General features: G+C 44.7%; 1 protein-coding gene across 4 annotated transcripts in view; it reads left to right on the top strand.

The window, feature by feature from the left end:
• Positions 1–12,296, top strand: part of USP19 (ubiquitin specific peptidase 19) — a 64,893-nt gene that overhangs the window by 25,876 nt on the left and 26,721 nt on the right. For 3 of the 4 annotated variants that reach the window (XM_075831715.1, XM_075831718.1, XM_075831717.1), the window contains exons 6-12: positions 3,804–4,137; positions 9,099–9,255; positions 9,401–9,472; positions 9,559–9,674; positions 10,926–11,140; positions 11,661–11,850; positions 11,991–12,124. In XM_075831715.1, coding sequence (XP_075687830.1) covers positions 3,804–4,137; positions 9,099–9,255; positions 9,401–9,472; positions 9,559–9,674; positions 10,926–11,140; positions 11,661–11,850; positions 11,991–12,124 — 1,218 coding nt within the window. The remainder of the gene's footprint in view (positions 1–3,803; positions 4,138–9,098; positions 9,256–9,400; positions 9,473–9,558; positions 9,675–10,925; positions 11,141–11,660; positions 11,851–11,990; positions 12,125–12,296) is intronic. The other variant, XM_075831716.1, reaches the window with a different exon arrangement.

A 12,296-nucleotide genomic window follows, 5' to 3' on the forward strand; every position in this document is an offset into this window, starting at 1 on the left:
AGGGGGTTTCCCACCCACAATGAGGACACACTCAACATGAGGTACGGACGCCATTACCGGGCGTCGGCTGGATCAGCATTTCTAATACATACAATACCTTTCTTATTCCTAACTTCCTCTTCTGCAAATCCCTCTAAAGCACTTTCTATCAACTTTCTACCTTCCAACTTCCCTTTGTTCTCCAGAATACCTTTTGCCCAATCTGCGGCTTGGAGCCGCCCTCCTCTTTTTCCCTCTGCCAGTTTACATGCCTTGATCAGGGCAAGCAACTCTGCACTCTGTGCAGAATGTATGCCAGGATCAAGGGTCTCATAATATAAGACAGAGGTGTCTGGTGGTTTGGCTGTGAAGGACTGCTTATACATTATTACATTTATCACTTTTCCTGATTCAATCTACAAAATGACACAAAGTCATACAAAATATCTATATCAGCATTTAATGTTGTGTCCATTCATTTCAAGAACAAGATTACATTTCTTATCTCACTAGCCACTGTTCTCCACCTCCCCCTTCTCTTATCACACTAGTTGATTCTAAATTATACCATATGGGAATTTACTATAAGGTCATTTGCAACATTAAAACAACTACTACTTCTATAACTTCCTTTGCTTTAAACTTTACTTTATAAAATATGAATTTCCTCTGACACTTTTCATCTTTCAGCCATCCACGTTTTGTGTCACAACATTCATTCCATTTTTCTGCGTCTAACCGTCCATGGGATTCTAGACCACATGCTTTCATTAATTTTTTTTTATTTATTTATTTATTTATTTATTTTTTTTGTTCCCTGCGTTGCCTTTTTACCTTCTCTTTCTGCTACTACCTGTTTGGCGGTTTGTCCTTTGGGGTGCTCATCTCGTACTCTTGTTACAGATTCTAGCTACTGACAGATGAATTCCATTCTCATCTGTTTTATACAGTTTCTAGTTTCCGTACTTACTCCTGTTACAGATTTTAGCTACTGACAGATGAATTCCATTCTCATCTGTTTTAGACAGTTTCTAATTTCCGTACTTACTCTTATTACAGATTCTAGCTGACAGACGAATTCCATTCTCATCTGTTTTAGACAGTTTCTAGTCTCCGTACTTAATAGGGACACCAGTTCCCCATTGTCTAGTTATAAGTGGTCGCCTATAGGCAGACCCTAAGTTATGTAGGGGGTAGTTTTCCTGATAGGTGAATTTCTGGATTTACGATCCCCTAGTAAGCTTACACCCTTTTAACAGGTGCTTGCTCACCCATATACCATACCTCAAACTCTCGTTTGCCGTGACTGTTTCCCATAGCCCTGCTATGATGGAGGGGACTCTTACCCTTCTCTCTCAGTTTTTATCTTCACTAACAAACACTATGGCTATTGGCTGTTAGGGAAAGTCCCACACTACCTTTCTCACCTATTTTATACAGTTACTTATCCCCTCAAAACCCTTTTAAACCTTCTTCTACTCTGGCCAGAGAATTAAATTCCTTTTATAACTAGCTTACTTTCTTCTTATTCACTTTAAACACCACTCAAGGAGATATCCTCCACACCATAACAGTAATATGACAAATATTCCTAATCCAAATAATAAGGCAAACGTAAAATCAAGCTGTTCATTTGACATGCCGGATTATCAGATTGCAGAAAATTCTGGAATTTTGAGCTGAAAATTAGTGCATGATAATCTCCGCAAGTACCTCAATGCTGTACACACATTTTCGGCATTTTTCCGGATTATCAGATTGCACAAAATTTTCAATTTCCGGGCTTAAATTTAGCCTATCATAATCCCCGTAGTCACCTGAAGCATGTACACATGTTTCTGGTAATTTGCCGGATTATCTGAATTTTTTTCCAAAAACAATTTCCTTATTCTAAAATGCATTTGTGACACAAAACTGGGTTTCTACAACATTCATACAAATACTGCCATGGAGATCAGGCACTTTATCCTGAGGGTAGGATTACATATAGACTTGACCAGATTTTTACACTAAAAATACCCTCATGTGGCCCCTCTATCCCTCAGGAGTACTACCGGGAAGGTGACCTACCAGACAGGAAGGTGCAGAGCAGAGTTTGTAAGAATTAAGTCTTCTTACCTTGCTGCAGCAGTGGTCTGCACGTTCCTTCGTCCGGGTGGTCACCATTCAAGTCCCGGGAGATCCCCTAGGTGGGGTGCCGTCCTTCTGGTCAAGTCCCTGGTTCGGGCGCCAATTTCTGTGATCGCAATTTGAGTCACGTTACGCCTTGATCTCCATGCAGGTTCAAATCAGGTGGGGGGGGCGAGCTCGGAGAAGCAACAGATACACTGAGACGTTTCTCAAAGTAAAAATCCTTCTGACTTTATTTGCAGAGACACAGAGTTTATATAGTAAAAATATCATATGACTACGTGCAGACACACATTAATCATTTACATTCTTGTGGTTTCTTCCCTTGTGATTTATGTCACAATGTACATTGTTCTTATATCTAGTTGTTAATCTGGTGTCTGGTCCTTATCTATCTTAGCTGTATGCCCGAAACTCAAACATCATATAAACAGACTCCTTTGTGTCTGGTAAGTCCTTGTAGGGCCCCAATTTCTACTATCTACAGAATGTCTGCAAATCTATTCCATTACCTTTCAATAATACCCAACATATATTCTAATACATGTTCTTCTCTTCAGCATTGCACTCATTGAGGTCCCAGATACATTATACATATATTTATTCCATAACACTATTCTGCTTGTGGAGTCACTGTGTACATACATTACTTATCCTGTACTGATCCTGAGTTACATCCTGTATTATACTTCAGAGCTGCACTCACTATTCTGCTGGTGGAGTCACTGTGTACATACATTACATTACTTATCCTGTACTGATCCTGAGTTACATCCTGTATTATACTCCAGAGCTGCGCTCACTATTCTGCTGGTGGAGTCACTGTGTACATACATTACATTACTTATCCTGTACTGATCCTGAGTTACATCCTGTATTCTACTTCTTTTTTAGGTAATTTTATTAAGACCTCATAGCAAACAGCGGTATAAATATACAAAATAACGTTGCATAGAGTAAATAGTAGGCTAGTACCAAGTGTATAAGGTCAATTATTAAGGCTGTGTTCACATCCCCGTTCCTCTCCGCTGAGGGTTTCCATCTGAGGTTTCTGTCGTTTTGACGGAATCCATAGCGGTCGACAAGAAAAACGGAACCCTGTGACAAACAGAAACCATTCACAGACAGAACCTCTCAGCGGAAAGAACGGCGATGTGAACATGCCCCAATAAAGAGAAACACACACACACACACACACACAGCCACACACACACAGCCACACACACACAGCCACACACACACACAGCATGCTTGAGAAAGGCTCATCGCACAGAGCCGAAACGTCGCACGAGGGCTATTAAATTTATTTTTTCACCTTGACATTGGAGTGCTGCCTATCACTGGATGTTTATTGGATATGGAACTGTGATCGGGTTCCCAAGGCGTGCACCCATCTATACTTTTAAAGCTGGTGCTGATGGACGGTGGACTTCATATATATACATATTATATTATATTGCCAAGCAACCCGAGCAATGTCTCCTGTATTATACTTCAGAGCTGTAGGCGAAATTAACTGTCCCCTCCTTTATAGGCGCTCTGTTAACCTTTATCGGGGGGTGTCTGACAACAAGTTTGCTGACTGTTTCCTTTAACAACCAGTAGACTAGTGAATGCATCTTTGCAGTATAATACAGGCCGTACCTCCGGCTCCGCACATTACGAGTAACACGATGCATTTATTCTTCTGACAGGTTATTGCTGACACAGAGAAGACGCTTCTTGCAGATAACGGAGCGCTACCCCCCTCAGCAATGCCAACTGTGCAGCCCGTATGTTCTAGTCATCCGACTCCCATCATGCCAGGTGACTTGACTTTGGATCTGCTGATGCCATCTAAAGAGATGTTCCAACTTTCTTCTGAACAAGCTACAGATTGTGAGGAGGACCTTGCAAAAACGCACAGGGTGCCCGATGATAAAGAAACTATTGCTGGTTCTCCATCAGGAGGTGAAATCGCCCAATCGGAACACACGGCTGAAAGGCCAAGTACTTCCAAAGATTTCAGTCTAGAAGATGCACCAGAAGGTAATTGCCCGAGAAGATAATCACTGAATATTTGTAATAGTGGTTGTCGGGGATTAGAAAAACATGGCTTCTGCCTCCCAAAAAGAGCCGTGCGCCTGTCTATGGGTTGTGTCTGCTATTGAAGTGGCTGGGGCTGAGCTGCAATACAGCACGCAACCTGTGGGGATAGGTTTTTGGAAGACGACAGCCATGTTTTTCTAATCCTGAACTGCTACTTTTAAAATGTGATCTTATTACTGTTGCACATGTTGTTTTGTTATCCTAGGTGACTCCTTTTGCAAATCTGTATGACTTTTGAGTCGGGTTGTAGTTTAATGGGTTCAGTTTGGGGGCTGTTTTTCATACTGACGAGCAATCCACAGTAGAGGTCATCCGTATATGATCAGTGGGGGTCTGACACCCAAACCCTGCACCGATCAGCTGTTCCCGCTGCCTCCGGATGTTATGCAGGGGTCGGTGCCGGAAGCAGATGGCTCCGGTCACTGAATAGTGGCCATGCCGCAGTACTGCAGCTCTGCTCCTAGTCATGTGAATAGGAGCGGAGCTGCAGTAACCCAACGCAGCCGCTGTTCTGGACCGGACCCATCTGCTTCCGGCACCGACCTCTGCGTATCTTCTGGGTGCCGGAACAGCTGATCGGTGCGGGGTCCCGATCGTAAACTAATGGTCTATCCTGTGGGTAGAAAAACAGTTTCCAAACTGGACAACTTATTTTAAAGGTGTTGCCTAACAAAGACCACTTTTGTCTATGTGACCAATTAGGGCTTATGAACGAAATAGAGGGTGGTCCCCACGCATACACCAAATTTAAGGGGGTTCTCACTCCACGGCCAGTGCAGGCAAATTTAGTATTTCATGTGGCCATTCAAACAAATGTCCACATGAAATATTTAATTTCCCTGCCCCGCCCTTGACGTCACCCCCTTTTAAAAGAGTTATTCCCATCATATAATGTGATGGCATACGGCTAGGACTGCCGGGACCCCACACCTATCCTAAGAATAAAGGGGCAGTATCTCTGGTTTATTTGGGTCTATAGGGCCGTGCAGCTGTTCCCTTTATAGCCGGTTTCCTGAGTGAAGAGGCTTCAGCCGAACTATTCTCAGGATCAACGAGTGTCCTGGCAGATGGATACCACCGATCAGAAAGTGATAGAATTTCCCAGCGATATGCCATCGGTTTGAGATTAAAAACCCCTTTAAATAGTATGGAAGAAGGGGGTACCTAGGATTAAACTGGAGAAATTACAGCTGCCAAAGGAGGAGGGGGGCCTGGCTGTGCCCAATGCTTGGGTGTATTATTTAGCTGCCCAATGTCAACATTTCTGGGGGTGGGAGCAGGAAGAGACATGGGGGTCCAGTGCGCGCATCCTATCATATCTGGGGGGGGGGGGGAGAACCCGTTGGCAGGACTGGAAGCGCACAGCTATAAACAGATGGCGAGTACCAGACCCACTCTGCTGCTCATACACAAGGTGTGGTGGCAGTGCAAACAATTGCTGGGGATAGGAGGGTGCACTAAATATACACCACTCTGGAGGAATGCTTATTTGGGGGAATTGGGTAAATTGGAAGGGATGCAGGGGTGGGAGCAGCGAGGCATAATACGATTGAGTCAGTTGTACGAGGGAGACATACTCAAATCCTTTCAGCAAATAAGGGAGGAGTTTCAGCTGGACTCCCGCATGTTCTATCAGTACCTGCAGATTCGGCACGCTGTGCAGACACAAGCGGTCAGTGTGGACCTGACGATGCATGCCGCGGGAGTGTTGGAGCATATTGCAAAAGCAGTAACGTCAAAAGGATTAATTTCATTGGTTTATCGCAGGTTATTGGTGGAACATCTGGGGGATCCTATGGCACCAGTGAAAGCTGTATGGGAGAGGGATGTGGGTCCTATTACAACAGACCACTGGGAGGCGGTATTGGCAGCAACATGTACTTTGTCCATTAATGTAGCACAACGAAGATCGCAGTTGTTTTTGATACATAGGGTGTACAGGACCCCGTGGGTGCTGAAACAAATGGGATTAAGAGCGGATGCCAAGTGCCCTAGGTGCCCGGAGGAAAAAGCAGACATCCTTCATATGTTCTGGACATGCGGGAGGTTGGGGATTCTGTGGACGGAAATATTGGAACTAGTGGGGAGAGTGTTTGAGGTACAGATTCCATGGGATCCTGTGGTAATGCTGCTAGGGTATGTTGGAGATTTGGGGGGGGATAGGATGTCAGGGTTGGCAATTGCTAAAATACTGTATCAAGTTAGGAAAGGAATAGCAAAGCACTGGCTGGATGCGGAGCCACCATCAAAACAAGAAATCATAGGGGCACTTAACTCACAGGTTCTGATGGAATATAGGATATACTCCAAGAGGGGGTCCAGGGTCAAGTTTGAAAAACAATGGGCTAGGTGGATTGATCAATCTGGGTATGCTTCTGCGGAGCTAATGACACTAAGGCAACACGTTCAGGTATAGGGCCACTGACTGGGGGGTGCATACGGAGAGCAGGCGTAGGATGGGGAATGGAAAAGGGGAAGAGAAGGAGAGAGGATTGGAAAAGTGGTACTGAGAAGACCGGCTGGGGGGGATACAAGGGGGAGTTGGGGGGAAGGGAATGTTTGGTTGGATGTAAATAATTGGGTCTGTTGAAATTTGCTTATACACTGTATGAGAACGTACAATGACCTGTAATAATGTGGAGTTTATTGAATAAAATTGAACTGATTAAAAAAAAAAAAACCCCTTTAAATTTTGGTCATCTAAAACTTCCTGTATTTAACACAAGCTGGTGGGTGCTGATGAACTTTGAGAGCTCCATAAACTCCTGATCGAGGTTCCTCAATGGAGCGTGGGCTTCTGTCGTGCCCACATAATGTCTCAAAGCCAATTAACTGAGGGGGCCCATAGAAATTCTGCGTGGTCCGTGTCCTAAATGAAACTTGTGCTAATTATGAATTCCCAGGTATAAAGAGCCATCGGTGACGTATTCCCTCTTAAGGCCCTATTACTCCGGCCGATTTTGACCCGTGCAGCAAGCGCCGATCAACGGGACAGCTCGTTGATCGGCGCTCGTTTGCTCCGGTCACACGGAGCTATGGATGAGGACGAGAGCTCGTAACTCTGATCACTCATCCCCATACATTATTATCATGTCGGCAGCGCGTCTCCTGTTTACACACCCAAGATGCGCTGCCGACAACATAATATTTGACCCTTTTAGAACGATACGATCAGCAGATGATTGGGCGTTGCTCGTTCATCCGCTGATCGCTGCCTTGTTTACACAGGACAATTATCCGCAACGAGCGTTCCATGATCGCTTGTCTGCCCGATAATTGCCCAGTATAAAACCCCCTTTTAGTCCCGCACTTGGTTGCTTTCCTTATCTTAGGCTGTAATATCTTAATATCACAATTGATGGGATTTGGCAGCCTGTGACCGTGTCTGCCCCTTCTCCATAGACGTTTGTCTCCAGTCATGACACACTTCATACCCCTGTCCAGGCTTATGAGGAAAGGTTACGTTATCCCAGCCCCCAGCAGTCATCACCCCCCTCCTAGATTATATTACCAGCTGCGTAGTCGTCTTCTTGGGAGACGGCAGGAGGGTTCTGCTCCCCCCTCCACCGCACCTTCAACTACAAGTTGTTTATTCTATTGATCTGCGCTTGTATTGTACCGAGTTATAGTAATCGGGTCAGGAGGTTACGGACTCGACCTCTACCGCGTCTGATCTGGTAGTATTCCGGATATCATGTCTTGCCTCTCGAACAGCAATTTCACACTCTACTCTGAAGGTAACGGGAGCGCGTAGCTGTAGTAAACGAGCGCGGAGACCGCTGTGCTATATAGTCGTGCGCTAAAAGGATGTTTGTCGTTTAAAGGGACATTGCGCAGTGGTTGCAGATTTTTTTGTAACAAGAATGAGTTTATGGGATTTTTATTTTTCTTGCTGACTGTTTCCTTTTATAATAAATGATACGTTCTAGATTTTATAGTTCTGTATTAGAAATGCCACTCACAAAATGCAGAACCATGTGGATTTTGCTGTATCCCCTCGATAATATGCTGTCACTTTGGGGGCATGTTGCATCAGTAACGAAGTGTCAGCTTTGCCATCAGTTGCTGAGAAGCGAATGCAAAAGTGACAACCAATATGGCTGCACTTCCTATTGTCACTTTAACAAACATGGCGGCCGCGACCAAATAGAAAGATGCCAATATCTCTGTAAGGAAAGAAAACCTAATGACCAAAAACTTTGACTGCTGCTTTAAATTATGATTTACTAATATAGGGACGATTCTAGGTTTGGGTGGAAATCCTCGAAGTCTGTCGCAATGTTTAGTCCGTAAGATAACACAATTCTTCATTTTCTTAGACATTTCCGGGGTCACTACCAAGGACTTGGAGCATTGTGTTTTATTTCTTAAAGAACTTTTAGATATACATTTTGAATATAGAATATTGATATATTATTCATTTCCCTACTAGAAATTATAAGAATATTTAAAGTCACCAAGGAGTACCGTGGCCATTTGAAAGCATGAGTATATTTATACAGGTCACCAAACTCCCAAGGCAAGTTATTCCTTATAATGCGCACCTCAGCTGCTGCAGAACCTCGTTTTAAAGAGTATGGGGGAGATTCCTTTTCACCCTGGAGCACCCTCATCCTCCTCAAACAGGTCTGCAGAAGCTGAGGTGTTTATTAGGATGTAGTTGGAATTCCCGGCAAAAGATTTGAGACAGACAGCCTCTGCAGGAAGAGATAAGCAGCGTCTATGTAGTGCCGCTTATCTTTGTGTAAAACGTCTGGTTCATATCTTTATTCAAATATTACTTACAAACCGGTCAATAAAAACATTTCCATTGGTCTGTTATATTCGGATTTCCATTTGTTTTGATTTTGAAAATATTTTAAGAATGTTTCTTCTTCTGATTTCTTTTCCGTGCCTTGTAGACGTAGAGCCTTATGTGAATCTCACCTTTGTGAAGAACGACCATTACGAGAAGGGCAATGACGTGGTGGTTGTACACGTGTATGTGAAGGAAATCTGTAAGCCGACATACCGGGTGTTGTTTCGGGAGCAGGATTTCACGCTGATCTTTCAGACAAGGTAAGAACCAGGACTGTGATTGGCTGCGGGAAATTCACAAATCTGATATTCTTATAAATTTATGTAACCGAGAATTTCTTGATTTGTGATTTGTCGTCTCCACATCCAGAGATGATCTAATCTATTATTAATTTATTCTCTCTAGAGACCTCAACTTTCTTCGGCTGCACCCTGGTTGTGGTCCTGATACTGTGTTCAGGTGGCAAGTAAAGCTCAGGTAAGAAGTCGCCATGTTCAGATGTATGACGTGACTCGTCGTGCACCGCGCTATGTTCACATTTCACCCCTGTGCTTTCTCCGTAGGAACCTTATAGAGCCAGATTTGTGCAAATACAGCCTCACAGGGGTTCGCATTGATATCTCCCTCCAGAAGAAGCAGTGTCAGAGGTGGGGGGGTCTAGAGGCTCCTGCCGCACAAGGTCTGTAACCTGAATTCTACCTTTGGCTCCGTTGCAAAAGTGGAAGTGTTAGGCTGGATTCACACGAGCATGTTACGTCCGTAATGGACATACGTATTTCGGCCACAAGTCCCGGACCGAACACAGTGCAGGGAGCCGGGCTCCTAGTATCATAGTTATGTACGACGCTAGGAGTCCCTGCCTCTCCGTGGAACTACTGTCCCGTACTGAAAACAGGATTACAGTATGGGACAGTTTCCTGCAGCGAGGCAGGGACTTCTAGCGTCGTACATAACTATGATGCTAGGAGCCCGGCTCCCTGCACTGAGTTCGGTCCGGGACTTGCGGCCGAAATACGTCCGTCCCTTACGGACGTAATGACCTCGTGTGAATCCAGCCTTAGAGGCACTAGAAAATAATGCAGGTCCGCTATGGTCGCCGCTAAGATTTACTTGCCGGCCAAACCTGCTCTGCACTTGCCTTATGTATTAGGAGGATTGTAAGGCTGGCCGTACACCTTAGATGTATGTCAGTCTAATGTGTATGGTGGCGTCCTGACAGCAGATGTCGGGGTTGAGACTGGGTCTGCCATGTTGAATTTCAATCTGTCCAATCCTTTTGTTTGCAAATAGATAAACTGACACCAGACTCCTCTGGCAGCGACTCATCTGTTTCCAGACAAAAGGATCGGGCGTATTGAAATTCAACATGGCAGACCCTTTCTCACTGTTGAAAGCACATGGCGAGCGTGCATGCGTATGGGGGAGCCAGGAGGAATAGCTGTTTGACCAACCGAACATTCGGCCGACACCTATCAAGTATATGGCCAGCTTAAGTGGCTCCTTCTGCAGTCTCGAGTGCTGCCCAAGTGGGCAAAAAACAATGCTTGGCACCACTTTTTTTTTGGGCAAATGTCAATATCACTCCTACTTCATTTAATAAGTTTCTCCAGGAAAATATAACTTTGAATTATTTAATCCCGTTATTTCTGACTATTTACCGCTTCTCCTGACGAGATTTGCATTTGTTAGCGGGAGATTTGGCATCAGACGAGGCGAATTGGGTGCCCAACACCCCCGGAGCTGCTCCCTCAGAGCTTTGTCTTGATGTTACATCTCCCGCCGCAATCTTGGACAACCCTTCTAAATAACAGAGCACTATATGAGCTCGAATACCCTCCTTCTGTCGAACTGAGGCTGCGATGTGGGGGGCGTCAGGTAGTGTTTTACGTACACCGCTGCTAAACAAAGCCCAACTTTCCCCCTTATTAAGGTGCAGTGGGTGGTGCAAAGGTGGCAATGCCTTCAAGTCCTGCACCCCTCGATAAAACACAGCCCGGAAGTAACCAGCACTCTCTGTCAAGCAAAGAAGAACCCAGAGCTGTGGAAAAGGAGAAACCCCGAACCGAGGATGCAAATCTAGATAAAGTGTCATCCAGGGCAGCGACTGATCATGTTCCTGTAAAACCAGAGCAGCTCTTGACTTCGGTTGGTATCTAAGGTTTTCATAATATAAAGTCCTACAGTTTTAAATAGTTCGTCATCTTCTTGTTTTGCACATCGGTGATAAGAGAACCTGTAACCGTTCAGATCATGGGGAATTACAAGAGCGGAAGGACAGGAGTGTGCTGTGTCTGTGGGAGGCAGTGACCTGTCTTCTGTGATGTTATTATGTGCGGGATTAGAAAAACATGGCTACTTTCTTCTAAGAACAGCATCACACCTGCAGTTGTGTGAGATATTGCAGCATGACCAAATTCACTTCAATGAAGCTGAGCTGCAGTACCAGATACAACCTGTGAACAGCTGTGGCGCTGTGTTATTCTAACCTCGGACAAACCCTTTAAATCTTATTGTGAGGTTGTGGATTCTGTATAGTTAGAATTTGCCTATTTCCTAAATATGCATTTATTGTAGCATCCAAATATAGACCTGGTTTATTTTCTACCTTTTGAACTCCGTATGAAGACGTTCTTTTCATTTATTTACGTTCTTTATTCCTTTTTAGCCTAAGCCGACGTGCATGGTGCCCCCAATGACCCACAGTGCAATAAGCGGCGATAGCGCTCAGGAGGAAGAGGAGAAGAGAGTGTGTCTGCCGGGATTTACCGGTTTGGTCAACCTGGGAAACACCTGCTTCATGAACAGCGTCATCCAGTCCTTGTCTAACACACGGGAGCTGCGGGATTACTTCCAAGGTTAGTGGCTTCACGTCCTACTCACAACTGCACGTGGTATACATTAGGGAGAAGCTACGACTCTCTTCTCCAGTTGCGTTCATATAGGGGGATGCGTTTCTGGTGTCATTTCCCTTTTGTTGCTCTCTATTCCTAAAAAGATCATTCGTTTGAATCTGAGATCAATTGCAACAACCCTTTGGGGACTGGAGGACGTCTTGCTGTCAGTTTTGCTGTCTTGTTAAGGGCGCTTTGGAAAGGAACTCATCACGCCTTCCAGCCATCAAAACTCAAGGTGACTTTTTTTTTTTTTTTTCATTTCTTCCAATCTAACATCTAAGGCCCCATTCACACGATCGTATTGGTTTTGCAGTCAGTCGGACCACAAAAAACCCTTGTGCGTCTGAGTGGCATTCGGACTCGCGGATCCACAATTTACCACTGTTGTTGAATCCGCAAATCCGGAC

Source organism: Rhinoderma darwinii, chromosome 7 (genome assembly GCF_050947455.1).
Source record: "Rhinoderma darwinii isolate aRhiDar2 chromosome 7, aRhiDar2.hap1, whole genome shotgun sequence".
NCBI lineage: Eukaryota > Metazoa > Chordata > Amphibia > Anura > Rhinodermatidae > Rhinoderma > Rhinoderma darwinii.